Here is a 21,599-nt window from a genome sequence, read left to right on the forward strand (position 1 = left end):
CCACCTCGGTAGGTGAGGCAGAGGCCCCGACCTGGGCTGCTTGCCGCCGTCCACTCTGCAGCCCCACACCACCTTCCTGGCCCCGCCTCTCCCGGCGCAGACCTGCTTCTCTCCAGTTCTCCCCTCGTGGCGTTGACCTACTCTCACTCCGCACCAAGACCTTTAGGCCCTCCAGCTTCCACCTGCCCTGCCTGGACACCCAGGACCCCTGGCCTCCTCCCCCTTCCCAAGGCCTCACCTGACTGCCAGGTGTGCCGCCTCTCCAGGAAGGGCCTGAGAGCCTCTTGCACCCAGGCAGCTCCCACTCGGCGGGACCCTGTTCATGCGTCCTGCATGGCCTACCACGCTGCCACCCAACCCCCAGGACCGGGCAGCAATCATGGGGGGAAGCCCTCCTCCAGATGGGTGGCTCCAGGGACGGCTCTCTGACCTCCCCACACCCAGTGTCTTCCCCTCGGACAGGAGGACCGCCCGCCAGTTATGCCCAGGACCCGACAGCTCTAAACCACCTGAAGATCAGGACAGAAGGAAAGAGCAACCTGGTGGGGATGGGCATAGACGTGGCAATTTCCGGCGGGGCCAAGACCTGCATCCAGCACCAGACCCCATGGGGGCCCTGAGCTCTCCGAACCTCCGCTTTTATGCAAAAGAAAGAAAAGCCATTCTCTCTAGTCTCCCCTCCCATTGCTCAGGCATGCAGGGTGGCCACACGGATTACAGGACACAGTCCTGAGGCAGCAGGCACACCCTGGGGCGGACCCCCACGGCCCACACTTCTAAGCGGACCTTCGTCACAAAGCCCGTCTGTGAAAGAAACAAACATGTGGACGGCCATCTTGAACAACAGCCTTTATTTGGCACGAAATCCAAGCCTATTTCATGTTGACACCAGGAGCTCTGCCCCAGGGGCTGGGCCCACGGGCACAAGCACGCTAGTGAGGATGCTGCCTGAACTGCAGTCCACAGTAGCCACACGTCCCCGTCTTCGTTTCTTTGTCCTGAAAAATTTCAAAAGAAAAGAGCTCATGTTCCCATTCCTTCCTTCAAACCTGAGCACATGTAGGCAAGGGACACAGAAGCACATATGGCAGTGAGCAGTGCCCTGAGCATCTGCGGTGGCCGCAGACCAGGAGCTGGGCAGCACCACGGGCCGGGCCCAACCGGGCTCACGCTGGCCCGCCACAGGCCCCTGCCCTGGCGCACGTGGTCATCTCAAAGGCCGGCCGCCACTGCCAGCCCTCAGCTCAGCCCAGGAGCGCAGGCTCTGTGGACTAGGGGGGCAGGGGGAGCACCGCTGGACTGAGGCCCACCCCCGGCGAGACTGGGGTCCAAGCCATAGGCAGAAGGGGTGAGGGTGGGACCCGCTGACCCCCTGCCTCTCCCCAAGTCCACGGGCACGTTTTCCTGACCGCCGTGCATGTCTGGGCTCTACCTGAGCCATCTTCCTCTAAGGTCCACATCCTCCTCCCCACAGCTCTGTGGGTGCACCTGTCAGTGGACACAGGCACCAAACAGTGATTCCAGGGACAGACACCTGTGTGTGACAGTGAGTGTGCACGACTGCGCGTCACACAACTGCTCTGTTCAGTCCCATTGTGTGTGCTGCAGGTATGGACCAGACGAAAGGACGGGGCACGTTACCAAGTTTATGTACACTTTGGGGTGGCCAAGAGCGCCCCCGCCACCGTCACACGCTATCACCCGACTGCCAACTTCGCTCACGGGTTGCTCTGCTATCAAATCAATGGCGAAGTTATCATTCACCTGGAACAAGAAGGAAAAACTCTCATAGGTAAAACACAAGACCATTTCATCAAACCTTAATTCATGAAATACACACACGCACACATTTAATCTTCCCTTTGGTTACAAGTTTAAACTTACAGAAATGTTGGAGAACTCAACTAGCAAAGAAGTCTCCTGGGCCTCACCTGGGTTCTCAGGGCCCACGTGCAGCTCACATGCTTCCTTGGGCGCTCTCCTCCCCTGTCCCATCCCTCCTCCCTCTGCACACATGCACACATGCACAAACATACACGCGCATTTCCCCAGCTCCACCAGCCAGGGAAGGTCGGGAGCAGGGCCTCACATGGCAGTGAGCGCCCAGAGCCCCCGCTGTGTCACCGCCCTTGCACACTGAAGGGATGGGGACACTGACAGGCGCCGGGCAGGAAATGATAAAGAAAAACCCGGGGTGTGCTGTGTGAAAGGAGTCAAGAGACTGTCAGCCACAGGGAGCCAACGTGGGCACACGCCCCCATGGGAGCAGCGGGACCTAGGAAATATGCTAAAATCCGTGACTTCATAAAGACTTTAAATGCATTAAATGCCTTACTTGAGTGAATCAACTCATTTTTAAAAGTAGTCCATAGAGAGGAAGACCCAAGCATTTCTCATCCTTCCCTCTGGGAACTAAAGGTCCTCTCCATGCAGGTGCTCCAGCTGGTCAGAACTAAGGGCACATCATCCCTCCCGTCACGCGAACTTGCTGACTGTGAGGCGCTCACCATCACAGCCCAGCCACAGCTGACACAGGGGCACCAGGCCCCATCCACACAGTGGGCTCAGCAAAGACCCTCATCAAGCCACACTAGACCCGACCCCGGCACGCACCCCGGGACCCCACCCTGGCCCCGACACACACCCGGGGACCAGAGGCACACAGCACAACTGGGCTGCAGTTGCGGCGCCCGGCTGTGGGCAACCCCACAGCAAACAGAACCTGGGGCTCCTGACAAGTGTGTTCCAAGGAGGAAAAGGAATGGGTGTGGGTGCGTGTGTATGTGTGTGTGTTGGAGGTAAGTGACCTCAAGATTACAAGAAACAGATCAAAACAACTGCCATGCATGGACTTAGTAGGATTCTGAGCCCAACTGTACAATTTCTGAAATACGACATGATTAAGAATGTTTGCCATCACCTATACAGTGGTAACTTAAAGGAGCAACGGGTAACTTCTAGGTGTGAGGACGCTGGATCACATGCCCTCCCGGGGCCCTGCTCAGGCGTGTTCCAGACCCGATGACCCCATGCCAGAGTTCTGCTTCACGAGCCCCCAGCGCCAGAAGGGAGCAGGGTGGCAGGGTGGGGCACGAGTGAGCACAGCCGTCTTGGTGGGCATCCTGGTGGGTGACTGCTGAGGCTGGGTGGCTGTGCACACATTCCCTCCACTTCATAGTTTGTTTAAAACACCAACTCCAATGTACTGCCTTAGCCAGTAATTTACCTTAGGAAACCCTACAGCAGTAAACGTGGGGCCCTGGACAGGAGGCGCCCTGCTCGTCAAGGCTGACCTGACAAGCCGGCCACTCAGGGACACGAGGAGACTCAGCGCGTCCACTGGGCAAACTGTACAAGCAGTGTCAGTGTCTGTGCTGGGCGGGCCTGAGCTCGGAACACAGGGCCCAAATGTAGCTCAAAGCCCATCACCTGTCTGCTCAATCATGGCAGCCCACCAGGCACCACATGGTGCAGTTCCCACCCACCAAGCACCACATGGTCCTGTGCAGAAAACTCGTAGCGCCTCCCTGCTCCGAGGGCCTCTCCAGTCTGTCTGCAGCTGTCGCCTCATCCTCTGAACCGCTCCTGGCTGTCAGCAGCAGGGTCTGTCTGAGTCCAACACAGGCTCCCAGGGGCCATCCCACCTGATGATGCCTCAGGGGCCCAGCACCTCTCCCACAGGGTAGCCCACGAGGGTGGACATGGGGAACGACCCCACCCTCAGGCCGCATTTTCAGAGGCCAAAGGACTGTTCAACTGGAACACAACCCTAGACGGCAGGCCGTCAGAGGTGGGTCCCCGCTCCTCCCCTGTAGGCATCCCGAGCCACCACAGACCAGCAGAGCAGCAGCTACTCCTGGACAAGGCGGAGCGCTGGGCAGACGTCAGGTCAGCAGACATGCCCGGTCACTCCATGATTCCAACTCCACAAACAGCCTCAGTGTTTGCTGACAAATGGGGCCACGTGCTGGGCCAGCTGCCAGCCACGTGTCCAGAACCCGCTGACACACAGGCCTCCCACACGTGAAGCAGGAAACAAAGATAAGCACAGATCAACCTTTGTCGGGGGAGTGTGGGCTCAATACAATGGGACCTCAACACAACCTCGAAGTTAGGAAAGCACCATTTACTCAACTGATTTCCCTTGAAGCCAGCTGAGTCCCCTCAGAACACGTGCTCCTCAGCCTCACCCTCCACCCATGGCCTCACTGCTATCTGGACAAACCCCTCAGCAGAACCCATGCTCTGAACCCACAGAATGTGGACACTACTTTGGAAAGGTCTAATGATTTTTAAAAAGCTCCATCAGCTACAGATTGACTTCTTAAAGCTTTTGCTTAAAACTTCTATTTCCAGAAACACAGAAGTCACTGGGAAGGGGGCTACGTGGAAACAAACACGCTCACTGAGCAGGGCCATCACACTGTCCCACAGACGCCTTCTGCACGAAGCCTCTGCTGCCTGCCTCACGGCCTGCGCCCCGGCGCCTTTTGGCAGCCGAGCAGTGAGTCTCCTCTGCTGCAGATGAAGCCAGGCACCCCATAAAGAGCATCACGGTGTAAACGATGCGGCACCCACTAAGTGGCATGCGTGTTGCCAAGGCCACACTAGCTGGCCCCCAGGCCCCACTACGGCAGTCAGTGACCAAAGGCTTGCGCATGAGGGGGCTGCTCCCATCACTCAATGGCCCAGGGTGACCCCGACCTCCCACGACTAACATCTGGTCCCAGAACTGGTTCAGCCACAGGAACCCTAGAGCCCAGGCCTCGGCACACCCATCCCAACAGGAAGCCATGCACCGGCTACTGATGCCAGGTTAGACCCAGGCTCTATCCTGCCACCTCGCCTAGAAGGGTCCAGGAGCAGCAGCAGGGCAGCCCGGGATGTCACCAGGCAGTGAGTGCAGAGAGAACATCACAGTGTCACACGCACTCTGCACTGGCAAAAGTGGAGGGCATCTTAGGCACATGGTGTCACACACCCTTAACCGTCCTGCTGTCGTATGCTTGTCCTTTAGGTGGAAGATGTGAAACTACCTTTCCATTTACCTCTCGATGGTATAAAGATATTTAGGTTTAACTTCATTTGTTACTAAACTTTTACTTTTTTTAAACTCCCGACACTAGGAGTGACAGCTCCTGTGGAAAGCCCACTCCCTCACATCAGACCGACAGTACCCCTACTAAGGTGCAAAGTACACGGTTCTATGAATTGCTGCTGAGAGCAGGAAGGCGATGACCCAGCTGAGTATGTTCTATAAAACACTGGCCCTGAAATAAACTGAAAGACTGAGCTCATTTTTTTTGGATATCAAGTTATTTTTGACACTAATGCCAATAACTTTAGCTAAATATACATGTACACACAAGCATGTCATTTTTAAATCAGGGAAAAACATTTTCATGCAAATTAATTTTCAAGCAGAGGGTGGCTCGTCCAGGCCGGCTGGGTGCTGTGGGCTTGCTGCCCCGCTACCCGCCTCCTGCCTGGAGCCTCAGAACCACTGCACAGGCATGATTCACTCTAGCGCTCCCTGTCCCGGAGCCACCTCTCCTAGTCCTGGGGAACCACTGCACCCCACTGGAGCTTTCTCACCTCCGCGGGCATGTGTGTGAGCATGTGGGCGCATGGGCACATGGGTACGTGGGTGAGTAGGCGTGTGGGCACATGGGTATGTGGGTGAGTGGGCATGTGGGCGTGTGGGTAACTGGGCACGTGGGCACATGGATACCTGGGCGCATGGGTGCACACGTGGGTACAATGGTGGTGGGCATGTGGATGCATGCATGGGTGCGTGGGTACACAGGTATGCATGCACATGTGCACATTTTAAAGCCCACCATCCAGGTGGTGATATGCCGAAGCACTGGCGCAGGGCATCAACCTGGGAGGAAGTCCACCCTGCGTCTTCCCGGCTCCCGATCCAGGGGAAAAACACCTGCAAACTACGTGGCCCTCCACTCAAACCTGGCCAAGAGCCCCTGCAGGTCCTTCCCACTTGCTCCCGGGAAGGCTCAGCCGCCTGCTCTCGCTGGTCCTGTTCTTCAGTCCAGTTCATTTCTTAAAATAATACAGCCACTCGGAACCACAGACACGGCACGCCCGTGGCTGTCAGGGCTTGGGGAGTGAGGGAGGAAGAGGGGCAGCTCAGGGAACCTTTAGCTAGTGGAACTACTCCACACGATGCCATCCTGGAAGACGCAGGACACGACGCCACGACGTTACATACACATCAGAGCCCGAGGAACACCAACACAGGAGCAAACACTCGTGTGCACTGTGGCCCTGACCTGACGCATCAATGCTCAAGTGTCTAACCGGTCAGTTGTAAAGAACACAGCACACTCACGCGAGATGTTAGTAATAAGGGAAATACTCAAGGGGAAGGGGGAAGGGGGACGAGGACTGTCCTTCTGAACCAGTTTCCAGGATGCCCAGAGGTCTTCAACGGCAGTAACGTATCTGGGAAACCAAAAAAATCTTAACCCATTACTCAGTGCCAAACTTTCACTGTAGAATGAAAGCCTGGTAGGATGCCAACTCATCATTCAGACATGCTGCCCACCTTTACCATGTGAGATGTGTCTCTGGCGGCTCCTGCTCTAGGGGACCCAGAGCCAGGATGGGGCTCAGGACCATGGCCAGCTCAGGGCCTGGGGAGCTGCCCGGCTGTGAGGCAGCAGGGTCAGCACTGCCTCCTCCTTTCATGCTTTCTTGGCTTCACTACACCCTGATTTTGTTTACCTGGCTTTGTTTCTAAGCTGCTTTGCCACTGTCCCCTGCTATGGCAACCAGAAACCAGAAGCCACCTGCATCTCCAGGAGAGAGGAGTTTGTGACAGACTCGGGTGCTTGCTAAACCTCAGAAGAGCTAAGATAGGGACCTGGAGGCCAGCCACAGGGTTGGTCCCAGGGCTTCAGGACCCATCTGCTCCAAAATGCCCCATCCAGGGCGCTGAGCTCCACCTCCACCACCCTGCTCCACAGCACCCACAAAGCAGAACAGAAGTCAGCCATCCGCCTCGGGGACAGAGAGTGTGGGGAACTCAGTTTGGGGACAGCTGAGGTACAAGAGGAGTCAACAGGCTGTCTAAGGGGAAGGAGGGTCTTGAGGTGGCTGCAGAGGCCAGAGCAACACAGGGTGCGTGGGGGGAATGCCTGGCCGATGCTCAGGACTCTGATGTTGGTGGTACGGGGGTGCGTCAGCAAGGAAGCAGGCTCACCTAGGCAGGAACCCAACGTCAGTGTTTTCTCAAGCAGCCACACTCACGTGGTTCACACTCAACTGGCTTTTCAGACCCCCTCAGAGAGGAACAGCTCATGGGCCACCTTCAGCTTGGCATGTAAGGGCCTGTAAGAACACAGCCTGATGTTTTGTGAGAACTATGAAAAGCATCCCTCAAAAGGTGACTGAAAAAAGACTTCAGAAGTTGGTGTCACTCACTTTAACCCAAGGGTCTCAGGAATATAAGGCACAGAAATGAAAGAAAAGAGCACATGCATCTGTAAGCAAACCAGAGCTACACGTATAAGGTACCACGTTACATACTTCAGGGGAAAAGACCAAAACCAATACAGACACTCTCAACATTCAGAAAAACTGCAGAATTCCAGAGCTCCTAGGATGCTCACAATTTGAGGATGACTTAAATCTTACAGATCACTTTTCAGTTCTTTCCAGTTATATGAAAGGCTGCTTACCACTCTTTCACCAGATCTTTTACTTACCTCTTTCTGACGACCAATAAATCGAATTTTCCTGTAGTCTTTATCATCATAAACCTGGAAAGAAAAAAAGACCGTATGTGATTTTTATGGCCTGATTCCCAAGGTCAATCATAAACATTGTTTTTCTTCATTTCTGCCGCTTACAATCAAACGTGAGGGACAAGGTAGAGCTGTGCGGCCAGGACATCATCAGCGAGTCCCCTAAGGTGACAATGGCAGTCATCCGACTGGAAGGCAGCAAAGCGGGGTGTAAAGCACAGGGCAAATCCAGGCAGAGGAAGGACCCCACAGCCTTGCTTCACACAGGACAGGTGACAGCGCACTGCCCTTCTGAGTCTACCGGGTGGCACTTTAACAATGCAGCACATTACTCTCACCTTATCACTTGGTTATAGCCTAACACTGTTCCTTGGTTCAGACGGCAGCAGACCCTCCGGCTATTAAAACGTATTACTCCCTATTACACAAACAATGAACCCAGAGGGAAGCCCACCCACGGTGCCAGGGACCCTCCCTCAGTAAGAGTGCAGAAGCCCTGATGAGACCACGGGCATGACGAGCACTGCGCGGCAGCGGGCCGGTTCCACCCACGGCAGATAGAGGGTCAGACGGGGCGCTGGGCTGTCATCCGAACGGGGCGGCCCCACCCTCAGGCTCCAAGACGAGCGCCACGGACCCATGGTGTGTGGCCGCGCGGCCAGCGCTAGGCCGAGGCAGCTCGGTACGCAGGAAGCCAAGGGGCGTCGGCGGGCCTGAGGTGCTGCGAAAACAGGGACGGGTAACCAGAGGGACTCGGGGCCGGAGGGACGCGGGGGCGGGGAGTCAGAGGGATTGGGCTGTCCGAGGGCCTGCGGAACGCGGGGCCAGGGAACCAGACGGACTGGGCTGACCGAGGGCCTGGGGGACGCGGGGCCGGGGAACCAGAGGGACTCGGGGCCGGGGAGACGCGGGGCCGGGGAGTCCGAGGGACTGGGCTGACCGACGGGGGGCCTGGGGCCGGGGACTTCAGACGGAACAGGGGACTGGATCGCGGGCCCCGAAGTCGATAGCGCCCACCGCGCCACGGCGGTTACCTGGCCAGTGTGCGTGACCTTCTCCCCGGCCAGAGAGGCATGCATCCCGAAACACCGGGCGCCCCGGGGCAGGCTCAGCACCACTGCGCCGCCCCGGCCAAGAAGCCGACAGGTCACCGCCGCAGCCATTTTGTGGGCTGACCCTTGACCCGCGCACCGACGCATGCGCACTGCTTCTGCAGGGATCGCGCAGCCGGGATTTACCGCGCCCTGGTCAACGCGCAGGCGCAGTGCGGTCAGGCAGGGAATGCCCAGAAAGCGCAGCGGGTGATGGGGACTCAACCTCGATAAGGCGGGAAAGTGCGACTTACCTTGAGCGCTTAGCGGCTGCTGGGTGATTCGTACCAGCGGCAGGTTAGGAGAGGATGGAAATTGAAGGTGCATTGGTTACATTCGATTGTAATTGATAATCGTAGTTTATACATCGAATATTTGTATTAGCGAAGGGTCCTTGCTTAGGAAACTGTGAAGTACATTCGCGGTGCGCATTTGTGCGGCCAAGGGGACAGTATGGTTTGGGATTTGCGCGGCAGAGCCCCAGTGACGCACCACCGGCTGTCACCGCCACGCACATCAGCCCCGAGAGCACTGCCTTGCGGCACGCTAGGCAGGCCACCCGCACGCATCCCGGCGCGTCCTCCCCTGCACCTCTGCCCCTCTGCCTGCCTGTCATAGAAACGTCGGGAGGGCCCCGGATGGGCGAGGGCGGTGGGCAGGCCCTGAACTCAGAGCTGCGGTGGGGACGCACATCCTGGACTCCGGGGAAGTGAAGAAGCAGGCAAGGTGATGAGGCGAGATGCACCGAAAACCTCTCGGCCAGGAAAGATGCCCCCAGGAGGGTGCCCAGAGGCAGGCCTGAGCTCACCTGGGCAGGCGCGCAGGTGGACACACCGCCCACCCCGAGGCAGATCGCCTTCCGGTGCACGGGAACTGGATGGGTGGGTCTGCCCAAGGCAGGTGTAACGAGTTCCTTGTGGAGTCCGGGCGGTAGGCAGAGGATCCCTTTCTCACTGTAAGTCCAGGGAGAGGAAATCCCGGGGCAAAATACCTCTAAAAACCGAAATCAGTTAAAGGGAGAGATAAAGTTTAAAATATGTTTATGGCTCACAAACTGCACTCTAGGTAGGCCCTTCTCTTTCCTGCTCAAGCAGAAGCAAAAACCGGCCCTCCCCTCACCTCGGGTACAGATAAGCCCTCCGTGGCCCAGGTAATTATCCATTAATATGGAGATGAACTCCACCCCTGAGGAATGATGCAAATGCACTAAAGCCATACTTCTCTCCACCTCTGAAAGCCTGTTGATATGCAGATGTTCTAAAGCCAGGCGAGATATTCAGGAAATGTGAGTTTTACCCACTCACTGAGCTGCACCTCCTTCCTCCCAGGATGTCCCCTTAACACAAGCATGCGGATTTTCTACATTTTATTCTGGTGTCTGTACTCGCAAGTCCTTAAACATGCCTGTTTGGTTGCAACCTGTTTCTCTCTCGAGATACCTCTTTCGTTTCCCATTTTTGCCTCCTCCCACGCCGTGGCAATCCCGATACGTGGCCCTCGCCGCCATCTTCCTTTCGGGCGGTAACGCCGGCCGGCGGCATCCCAGCTCCACCGCGCAGGCGCGCGCGAGGGCGAAACGCAGTGCGGGTCCAGCCAAGTCGCCTTCCTCCAGGTCAGGGGTCCCGTGGGTGCCGGGGAGGTGACGGGGTTCGGGGCTGCCCGCCCGGAGCTGCCCGCGGGGGGAGGTGTCCGGGGCCCTCGGGCCTCAGTTTATCCGGGCGAGGCGGGCCGAGGGCTGGTGGGCTCGGAGGGCGGAAGTGGCCGCTCGGTGCTGGCCCGGCCCCGCGCCCCAGGGCTCAGGCTTCGCGGGAAGCGGGGCCCCGGGGCGTGCGGTGAGCCCCGAGGCCCCGGTCCCCGCGGCGTGCAGTGAGCCCCGAGGCCCCGGTCCCCGCGCCCGACGCCCACGCTGCCGCCCTCCCGCAGGTGCCCCTGCCCGGCATGGCCGCCCTCCTGAGGACGCTGGCCCGCGCCTTGCTCCCGCTGCTGCCCGCCGGCGCGCCCCGCGCGCTCTGCCCGCCGCCCGGACCCCCGCTCTGTCCGCAGCCCGCCCTGGGGTTCAGAACTAAGGGCATCCTTAGGAAGCGCTGCAGGGACTGCTACCGGGTGAAGAGGCGCGGCCGGTGGTTCATCTACTGCGCCACCAACCCCCGGCACAAGCAGAGGCAGATGTAAACCGCGCACCCGTGTGTCGCTTCCCGGAAAGTGGGATCTCCTCGTGGAAAGAAAAATAAAGCTTAAACATCTTGTAGTCGAAGAGCTGTAGACGTCCAGTTCTTGTTGACCCCGGGGCCTGGCATCTTGCCTTCTGCCAGGGCAGACCTAGTCCAGCCAGGCCCCTGGTGGTAATCGCGAGGTTTTGTCCTCTGCGAGCTGAGTGTGTGCTGGAGCTGGTTTACCCGCAACACCAGGATGCAAGTTCCATAGGGCAGAGCTGGATTCAGGCAGGGGCCCTTTCCATTGGGGCGGCCCAGTCCTGCATATGCATTCAGCCCAGCGGGTGCTTTTATCTGGACTGCACACCTTCCTAGATGTTCCTGTCTTGATAAGGATGAAAGCCTTGGTAGCAATCTTAAGGAAATTTAATTGCTTATATATAAAGGTGTTTTGGATATCAGTTAAATATGCCATCCTTAGACTGAGGCATGATTGTGCACGTATGGCATGTGCGTTTGTGTGCTATGCGTGTGAGTGTGAGGCTGGTGTGTGCATGTGTTTGTGTGTACACGTGATACGTAGCACGTGGGGTCCCAGTGTCTCCTGTCGCAGGGTTACAGCAGCCTCACCCACCACCCAGTGCATAAATGGCCCCACCAAGGTCATGTGCTGACACGAGTGCCTCCTGGGGCCAGGCCCTGTGACCTGGAGGAGGGAAGAGGTTGGGCCTGCCCAGGCAGCCTTCCTGTAAAGCCGAGGCTGGACCGGTTAGGCCAGGAGGGGTGGCAGTGTGGTGAGTGTGGGTGAGCAGGAGGTGCCGGGCCAGCCGAGGGACCTAGGCTGTGCCCTGCTGGAACATGAAGGATGCACGGAGGTGAGGGTGAGGGCCTGAGGCACAGCACTCAGCTGAAGGAAGGAGGGTGTCGGGCGTGATTCCACAGCATGTGGGGTGGCCCCATGTGCCACTCAGGTACTGCGCACACCGTCCTGGCCTCAGGGAGTCAGCCCAGAAGGATGAGGGAGAAACGTTCCTACTGATGGAGCACCTTACCTGGGCCAAGTGGGGTTCCACCCGTCTGCTGGAGCAAGGCCTTCTTCTCCCTCTCCCATGCCATCAGTGCTCCAGGCCCCAGCCCTGCCCTCCTGCAGGTACCACCTGGCCTCAGAAGCTGCAGCATGTAGTGGGTTTGCCACAAAATAGGTTTTACTTAAGTTGAACTGGTGTGAATCCAAAACATTCTAAGGCTAATTAGGATATATTTAGGTTCAGTTCCAGAACAACTGAACCAGCTCTGTGGCATCAGGTTTCTCCCCTCGACAGGGCCGACCTGAGCTGGGTAGCTCTGGGGCATCCTGTGTGCAGCCTGGTGTTCACCAGCGTGCCCCCACCCACTGGATGCCAGGAGCACACCCCCCTCCTGGTGGTGACAGCCAGAAAGAGTGGCCAGACAGCCCCTGGTGTGAAGCACTTCACTTCTCTGGTCTTAATGTTGTCAACTATGACAGGATTAGTGTCACCTGTCTTACCTTGGACCCCGTAACAAGGACTGGGATGCAGGTGGTCCATTTGGGAGGTGATAACAGAGCTCAGGTGGGAGATTAAGGAAGGAGAGGGGTGGGGTGTGCAAATGGGGCACATCAGGGCACTAGGCTCCATCCTACTGTCCTCGGGTTACACACATGGAATGGCCCCCACTTGTCCCACCAGGGAAGGAGGAAGTGAGCCATTTATCCATAGGTTCCTGTTGCTCATGGTTCAGGGGTCACCCCTGTTGGGGACTAAATGCACAAAGGCAGGCTGAGCAGACCCGCGGGGACCACAAGAAAGCCCTGTGCAGAAAGCAGGGGCTTGAGCGCCCATCTCAGAAGCTGTCCTCTGCAGCTGCCCTGAACTGCAGGTGGGCCAGGGCGTGGCTGGGGCCCCGCAGTCTGCAGTACTGTCCTTACTGAGAAACTGAATAATGGATAGAAAGTACTTTCAGAAGTTAGAAGTGCGGCTCACGTATACATTACAGTTATTCTCTGGAGGGGCTCCAAGACCTGGCTCAGGCAAAACCTATTTCTCAGTCATGCTTTAGTCTGCCACAGGGTCTGGTGCACAGTAGGTGCTCAACTAGTGAACATGCAGTCAGATGGTAACAGCTCCTTATACAAAGGCAGCACCTGTCCTCCCCACCTGTTCAGAACTTGCTAACCCACAAGGCTGTGCCTGTGACTCTTCTGAACAGCTGGCTGCCTCTTCCCATCTTAGGAACCCAAAGGCCTCTAGTGTGGGCCGAGAAGGTCAGTGCTGGATTTATCTAAGTATCTAGTTGCTTCCTACGTGTGTGGACATGCACACGTACAGCCACATGCACACACGCTACCTACACACATAAGTTTCCAATTATTTTCTCCTTGACAGGTATGCGTGAGGTGTTTATTTGCCTGTGCAGGCATCTAGCATGAGAGCATGAGATGCTAGTGTTACCTGATCTTCAAGGGATGGGCAGTGGTGGGGGCAGAGAAGCGAGGAAGCTCGAGTCCACAGGAACCTGTGATTGTGGTTGACAACCTGCATTCAAAATCGTCACTCCCTCCCGGATTGTTAATGTCCATTTGCTCCAAGGTCACTCACCAGGGCCAGCCGACCCCCTCACGGCCCACCCACCAGTACCAGGATGGAGCAGCATGCGCAGCCGCAACATGCCAGCATAACAACAAAAGAATCAGTTCAGGTGAGAAGATGGCAGGCAAACTACAGTCCACAGGCCAAATACAGCCCACCACCTACCTGTTTTTGTAAGTAAAATTTTATTGGAAGATAGCCATGCTTGTTCATTTATGCGTTGTCTATGCCTCTACACCATGTAATAGTGGAGTAGCTGCAACAATGACCATAGCCTGAGAAACCTAAAATACTTACTGTTTAGACTAATTTGCAAAAAAAAAAAATGTGTGTCAACCCTTTGTTTAGACCCCCGAATTCCTTATCTTACCCTGGAGTTTGACTTCACAATAACCCCAACCTACCAGAAGCGCCTCACAGTCTCTCTTGCTCATACAGTGAGAGGGGCCCTTGTGTTTGTATACACTAGTCATGAGCAAACAGGAGTTGAGATTAAAAGTACCATCTATTATAACACCAAAACCATGTACAATTCAGGTGTCAGTGTAACGAAAACTGTATGTACATTCTGTATACTAAAACTAAAATGCTGTTGAATTTGAATAATATCTAAATAAATATTGAGGTATACCATATTTATTAATTAGAACATTTGATATTGTCAATTCTTGCCAAACTGGTCTACAGACTCAATGTAATCCCATTTTTGGAATTTTTGTACAAAATGCCATAGTTATGCAACATTTTATATGGAAGGGCAAAGCATGTAAAAAAAGCCAAAAGAATTTTGGAAATGAAGGAAAATAGTAGAGGATGCATGCTCCCTGATTCCAAGGTTTAGCATACGATCACACTACACGGTCAGGACTGGTGATGCATTCACCATAGATCAGTAGCACAAAGTAGAAAATTCAGACGTAGACCCACATGTATGTGGTTAAATGATTTTCAAAACAGGATTAAAGGCAGTTCAATGAAAAAAAGCATAGGCTTTTCGATTTAGTGCTAGAAAATTGAATTTCCATATACACAAAATATACTTCAGCCCATACCTGTCACCATATATAAAGATTAACTAAAAATAGACTGTAGGCCAAAATGTACAGCCTAATACTGTGGAAACTCAAGAAAACAGGAGGAAACACTTGTGACTTTGGGTTATGCAAAGCTTTATTACATCCAACACCAAAACTATGATCCATAAAAGAAAACATTAACAAATTAGATTTCATGAGAGTTAGTTATCTTCAAAATCTTTTCATCAGAGTTGGTATCTTCCCTTCAAAAGACACTTAAGGTACATGAAAAGACAGGCAAAACACAGGGAGAAAATATTTGCAGAGCACACATCTGGTAAAGCTACGGATCAACGCGCTACAAGGAAGTCTCAGAACTAACAAAACAGTCCAACTAAAAATGAGCAGAAGACTTGACATGTTTCACAAAAGAATGTATACTGATGGGAACCAAGCACATAAAAAAGATGTTCAACACTAGATTTTAGTGAAAACAGCCACAATGAGACAGCACTACACACCTGTCAGAGCAGTTAAAGAAATGGACACAGGCAAGTCTGGTGAGAGCGTGTAGCAACTAATTCTCAGTGGAAAATAATAAGCCATGTTGGAAACAGCTTGACCCTTTCTCATAAAATTAAATGTTCAGTTACTTAGAAATGCCATTTCTGGGTGTTTGTCCAATGAAAACTTATGTTCACAGCAGAATTTTTATGTGAATGTTTACAGTGGACTTATTTATAATTTTTTTTAAACCCAAGCAACTGGGAGCAGCCCACATGTCCCCAGCTGGTGAGGGGACAGGCCAGCTGTGGTGCGCCCTTACCATGGGACACAATCAGCAGCAGAAGGAAAGAACCATGCAAACCACACACACAGATAAAAACGTGGGTGCATCTCAAATCCATCATGCCAACTGACAGAAGCCTGATTCCAGAAGCTACTTACTTTATGGTTCCAAAGGTCTGGCCCAGTGGGAAAGCCAGAATCCTGGGGACACAAGACAGACACGTTGCCGGAGCGGGGTTGGGAGAAGGTTCGGCTGCAGAGGGGCAGGGAGGGCGCTCTGGCTGGTGGGACTGCACCGTCTCCTGACTGGTAGTGGGTTCGTGACTATATGTGCTTATAGAGTGCACAGAACTGTACACTGGAAGTACAGTTTTACTGTAGGTAAATTATACTTCAATAAACCTTGCAAAAAATACCCAAATGGAACTTCTAGATAACAAATAGAAATGTCTAATAAATAAAGACAAAATAAATAAATGAAATTCATTGAGCTATGAGACAATATTGAGCATTCTAGCACAACAAAAAATGGCATTGCAGTGCTGGGGGACAGAGGGGCAGAAATAATGGCCAAATATTTGATGAAACAGTAAGTCCGCAAATCCAGTAAGCTTAACAAACCCCATTTAGGAAAAACATAAAATGTGGAGAGGATGTGAGAAGGTGCAGCCCTTCCACAGGGAGGCCCCACTGGCAGATTCAGCACAGATGCGGGGGGTGTCCTGGTGGGACAGGGTGAGAGGTGCACACGGGCCCAGGCTCAGGAGTGGGCTGGGGGCCTCTCTTCTCCACGACCCAGGCAGGCTGAGGCTCTGGGGTGGTCGCGCTGCTGAGTGCCCAGCCCAGGTGCCTGACCCACCTGACTGGATCGGGGCCCGGGGTGTTGGGGGCTGCATGACCCTCAGGGTGGATCAGCAGGCCTGTGGGGCCAGGGGGTGGGGACACTGACCGCCAGGTTGCACCTCTGCGCCTCTAGTTCTGCACGCTGACTCCCTTCGGTGACATAGTGTCAATAGGTGACCTGGGTGCCAATTATGAGAGTAGGAGGTGGACCCAGCTCCTCAGAAACACAAAACTGTGCCAAAGATCAGGGCTGCCTGCATTCCCACCCACCCTGTTCTCCCTCCAGAAGTGCAAATAATTGCCATTTTGGCATGTGTTGCCCCAGAATTTTCCTACACTGTTACCTACATCCTTGGAAAAACGTGGTTAGATTTATAACAGTTTAATGTTTACATAAAGAAAACCATGCTTCGCACACTAATAAAACTCTAGAGTCAGTTCAAAATCTGTCTCAGCTCTTGTCCCCAGGCAGGCCACGGACAGCCCTGCTGTTTGTCTGGGGGCCATGTCCCTTCCCGTGGGATCGCTTCATAGCTTAGTTAACCATCTACCCCTGTAGCACACAGCTTTTTCCAGTTTTCTGCCATGATAAACAGTGCTTCTGTGAACAGTCTCATAGATTCCTCTATATGAACAGGATAATGCCCAGAAGTGGGGTCAAGAATAATACATATTTTATGCATAGAAAGTTTATTTAGTCTCCACAGTGGTACCACTGCCCACAGTGTGGTGTATCACCACCAGCTTTCCACACTGGATAACATTCTCCAGTTTTTGCAAATCTATGGGTAAACGCACGCTTCACTTTATTGTGTTCTCACGCATTGATTACTAGTGAGGTCAAACACATTTTGGTGCATTTGTTGCTGCCAAATTCTCTGTGAGCTTTTCTGACCTTCACAGGGTTTGTGACGCCTCTTCTGTGCCTGAGATCTTCACCCTGGGAGGTCGTGGTCTGCGTGTCTGTACTGCTTCATGGGATGCGGTGGTGGCGACATCTGCCTGTCCTGGAGAGTCTGCTGAGTCCCCAAATGGAGGGTTTCTAGGGACCTGTCCACACCTTCTAAGAAGAGACTGTGACCCAGCCTCCGGGACTGCCCATGCCTGGCTTCGTGCGAGGACCGGGGTCTGCCAGGCAGGGCTGTTTGCAGGAGACAGCAGGAGGACGGACAGCACCCTGAGGTGCAGCCCAGGAGGGGAGCCCAGAGGGCTGTGACCGTGTCTCCAGGACTTGGGGAGGCCAGGCCCAGTGTCTGCTCCCCCTGGGGAGACTGAGGCCTAGGGCCCCAGGGAGGCCTCTGCATGGCAGGAGGGAGGCTTGGATTTTTCTTCCCCCCTGACCAGGGGCCAGAAGCCCGTGGAGACATAAGTCCTGATGAACATTTTAACAAATAAGTTATTTGCTCTCAGATGCTGTGGAGCAGACGAGTCTGCAGCAGTGCTGGGGAAGCAGCGCAGGAGAGAACCAGCTGACCCCCGCGGTGCAGCAGAGAGCGCGTGGAGCCACCTGGGGGCTTCGGGGTTCCTCCGCCCTGAGGCACAGAATCTACTAAATATTTGAACACATTTGTAAGCATTTCTTTGTAAGGCATCAGTGACGTACAGAACCATACTAGTTTCGGGTATACAGCATGGTGACCCAGCATTCATTTGCAATGTACACATTGCGAAGGGATCCCCACAATAAACCTGGTCAACATCTGCCACCACATTTACCGACAGAATTTTTTCCTTATGGGAGAAGTTTCAAGGTTTGCTCTTTTAGTGACTTTCAAATATGCAACCAGTGTTACTGACTATGGTTGCCAAGCTGTGCGTTACAGCCCCAGGACTTACCTATTTTATACCTAGAGGTTGTACCTTTTGACCCCTTTCACACAGTTGTTCTCCCCTGTCCTGCACCTATGGCAACTGCGGGGCTATTCTCTGTATTTATGAGCTTGGTTTTTATTCAGGGTTTTTTGGGGTTTTTTTGCTTTATTTTGTTATGCTTTTAGATTCCATTTATAAGTGAGGTCATATCATATTCATCTTTCTCTGCCTGGCTTAATTCACTGAACACAATACCCTCTAGGTCCGTCCATGTTGTCATAAATGGCAAGATTTCCTTCCTTCCTTTTTATGGCTGAGTAATACTCCATTGTGTATATGTACCACCTCTTCTTTATCCATTCATATATTGGTGGACACTTAGGTTGCCTCCATGTCTAACCTATTGTAAACAATGTGACAATGAACATAAGTGTACGTGTGTCTTTTCAAATTAGTGTTTCCATTTGCTTTGAGTAAATTCCCAGCAGCGGAATTGCTGGGTTGTGTGGTAGCTCTCTCTGACATTTTGAGGAACCTCCATACTGCTTCCCTAAGGCCACATTTCTTTAATCTTAACATACCAACTGGAGACAAATGTATTCTACTCCTGTCTCATTATCAGTTTGGGATGTTTGAGCTTCGGTGCCATCAGCTTCCCCAAAAGAGGCTCCTTGCCACCTTGGCCAGAGGAGGGCAGGCAGGTGAGCCGCCGCCTGTTCTTGGCAGTGAAATTTCATCGGGACACAGCCACACACATTCGTTCATGTATCGCCTGTGGGTGCCTTCACGCTGCAGCGGCAGAGCCAAGCAGAGGCATCAGGAACCTACGTGTTTGCTCTCTGGCCTTCTATGGAAAAGGTTTGCAGATCCTGTTCTAGAACGCCCTCTGCAGCAGGCGCAGTCTCTGACAGAGCCATGCTGTGTGTGTGCATGATGACAAGCCAGTGGGGGAGACAGTGTCCAAAGGGGACTTTAGGTGCCCTGAGATTTTCGTTTCAGCTCTAAAGACCTTCGAGCAACACTTAATCATTTTTCAAAAGTCAGGAAGTGCTAATAAGTAAAAGGAAGATCTAAGGAAAATGCCACGACCCCTCCTCCCTCCAGCATTTCCTTTCCTCTAGACCCAGCAGACACACACGGACCTGTAACTCAAACCACACCCGGCGCACTGTTTCAAGACGTCCCTGCCTGTCTGCAGTCTGCTCCCAAGTAGGCCTTGGCCCTTCCTGCAGCCTCTTCTGACTTATTCTTGTTGTTGAAAATTTTAAATTTTGAAATGATGTGCTTCCCCTAAACTAAAATGTAAAGCCTCAAGGACTCATTGAACAAGTTTTCTCTCAGTGATAAAAGACTTTTCCTTTGGGAAGAATGTGAAAGAGACATGAGTATTGTGTTTAGAAAAACATCTCTGGTCTAGTACAGCAACTCTCTGTGGCTTCTGCTGTTTACCTGAGGAGCCAGGTGGGCACCAGGTAATATATTTTATTATTATGCATTATAAGCCAATCAGCTTTAGAAAGACCCCTCTCGCATTCACTCCAAATGGGTACAAATTTCAGATGGAGAGTAAGAAATTAACTTGTTTCATGAATTGTACCTCAATTACCTTTGTTAAAGGCCAGGATGATTTGGAGGAAAACAGTAGTGTATTTGGTTTCCTGTGGTTGCCCATGACAAGTTCCAGACTTGGTGGCTTAAACCAACAGAAATTTATTCTCCTGCCTTCATGCAGGAGGAGACGATCTCATCACCTAACACAATCATGTCTGCAAAGACCCTGTTTCCAAATAAGGTAACATTCTGAGGATTTGGGGAGGACACCACTTTTGGGCAGACACTGTTCAGTCCACTGCAAATGGTGTAGAGTACTTTTGAAAATGATTTTAATTTAAATTACAGCTAAATAATATATTCACACTGTTCAAAATGCAAAAGGTACCCGTGAGGTGTGAGTCTTTGTGTTGAACCCACACCTCATTCTCCCCCTGGAAGCAGGCAGGGTCAGCTGCTCTGTGATCCCCCGGCCCAAGCCAAGCGTCCAGGCGAGTTCCTGTATCCCCATTCCTCCCCATTTAGAACACCTGTCCTAAACCCGGAAATGCGTCTGGACAGGGGTTCCCGCCAGCAGCCAAGGTGTGTCTTTCTTCCATGCCTTCTTTACCAAGTCGGCATAGGAGATTGTAAGTGTTTTTTAATTCAGGGCATTTTTCGGCATCTATATGAGATTTTAATTTTTTGTCCTTTTTTGACTTACAAAACATTCTGTTCTCTTTTTTAATCAGTGGTTGTGATGCCCAATTAGAGGTCCATTATTTCTTCCTCCGAGTTCCTACTTGCCATTTTTCTGTTTAAGAAACACGGACAAAATGAGGAATTTAAAGAACAAAGAGAAGCTGTTGTGCATTGCCTGAGACATTGGCTTTGGCTGCGTCCATGTTCAGAGACAGTGCAGGTGGAGGCTTGCTCGCCGGGCCCTGGAGTCCAGCCCAGCAGCTGCCACATCGGGGCGAGGCGCTTTCCTTCCCTGGCCAGCACCGCGGAGCGTTCGTAGTCCTTGCCTGGAAAGCAGTGCGACGCATGCTTTTCCTTCCCTAAGCATGGCAGGGATTCCTGTGCAGACCTCGGACAGTGCCTCTGCTGCCCTCCAGAAAGAGCAGAGGGGGCTTCCCCTGGGATTCCTGGCTGAAGGGGTCATCACTCCCAGGGGTCAAGTCACCACCAGTTCTCAAACAGGGCTATGCATTTTTACTTAGAATTTTTATCAGTTTCATCGCTTAACATGTTGTTTGAGAATAAAGGAGTCTGCTCTGGTTAGGGAATCAAACCTGGGGGGTCTTCATTTATTTCTCTGCCCACATATTTATTACGCTTTTATTTGCATCACAAACTGTATGGAACCTGTGGGACAGGTAAGGACTCCTGGTCTGTGGTCCCGCCCGGTCGCCTGGCATGTGCAGTTGGCTGTGTTTGTAATGCCCACGTGAGAGGCAGGACTGGAGTGACAGGGGTTCAAGCAAAATGCTCAACCTGTGCCCACTTATGTCTGTGGCCATCCGCGGCATTCACACAGGTTTTAAGGCAAAAAACCTCCTCTTTCTCCTTAGAATACAATGGAGTGTCTTTGGCGATATTTATCCATGGCCGTGAAAGCTTACCAACTGGGTAAGTCAAAGTGAGTGCTTCAGCATTCTGGGAAAACTTCCCAGATAAGGGTTTTCCTGTTGAGTGTGCACTGTGCGCAGATGCAATTTAGCCAGACTCCCCAATCTCCCTCTTTTTTAATAAACCAGCATAAAGTAGAATTTATTTACATAATGCAATGATCCATGAAGGTTACCATAACACCCAGGGACCACATTAACCGCTTGAGTGGAATTCATTAGAAATTAACTACCACTTAAATTAATTTTCCCACAGTCACAAGGCTGTAATGGTGGGAGAAGGGACCGTCCATCAGCAGGGCTGACAGGGGCCCTGTCACCTCCGTTATTTATAGGTGAGCGCGTCACCCCACAGAGCA

General features: G+C 53.1%; 1 protein-coding gene across 14 annotated transcripts; it reads right to left on the minus strand.

Moving 5' to 3' along the window:
* Positions 1–834: 834 nt before the first annotated feature.
* NDUFS6 (NADH:ubiquinone oxidoreductase subunit S6) lies at positions 835–10,368 on the minus strand. 14 transcript variants are annotated; one of them, XR_012132045.1, is made up of 8 exons: positions 10,262–10,368; positions 9,666–9,850; positions 9,112–9,130; positions 8,404–8,487; positions 7,872–7,954; positions 7,728–7,781; positions 1,642–1,764; positions 983–998 (listed from the first exon to the last, which is right to left on the minus strand). XR_012132045.1 is itself a non-coding variant. In XM_037015481.2 (7 exons), the coding sequence occupies exons 1-6, from the start codon at positions 10,362–10,364 to the stop codon at positions 7,774–7,776; spliced, it is 453 nt and encodes a 150-aa protein (XP_036871376.1). In that variant the 5' UTR covers positions 10,365–10,368; the 3' UTR covers positions 1,642–1,764; positions 7,728–7,773. The 14 variants fall into 14 exon arrangements, 7 of the variants coding, with proteins under 7 accessions (XP_073094281.1, XP_073094302.1, XP_017532753.2 ...); XR_012132047.1 differs by lacking the exon at positions 983–998 and having other exon boundaries at positions 9,112–9,127; XR_005060599.2 differs by lacking the exon at positions 983–998 and having other exon boundaries at positions 8,273–8,487; positions 9,112–9,127.
* Between the last annotated feature and the right edge of the window lie 11,231 nt (positions 10,369–21,599).

The sequence above is a fragment of the Manis javanica genome, chromosome 1, assembly GCF_040802235.1.
Source record: "Manis javanica isolate MJ-LG chromosome 1, MJ_LKY, whole genome shotgun sequence".
Lineage (NCBI taxonomy): Eukaryota > Metazoa > Chordata > Mammalia > Pholidota > Manidae > Manis > Manis javanica.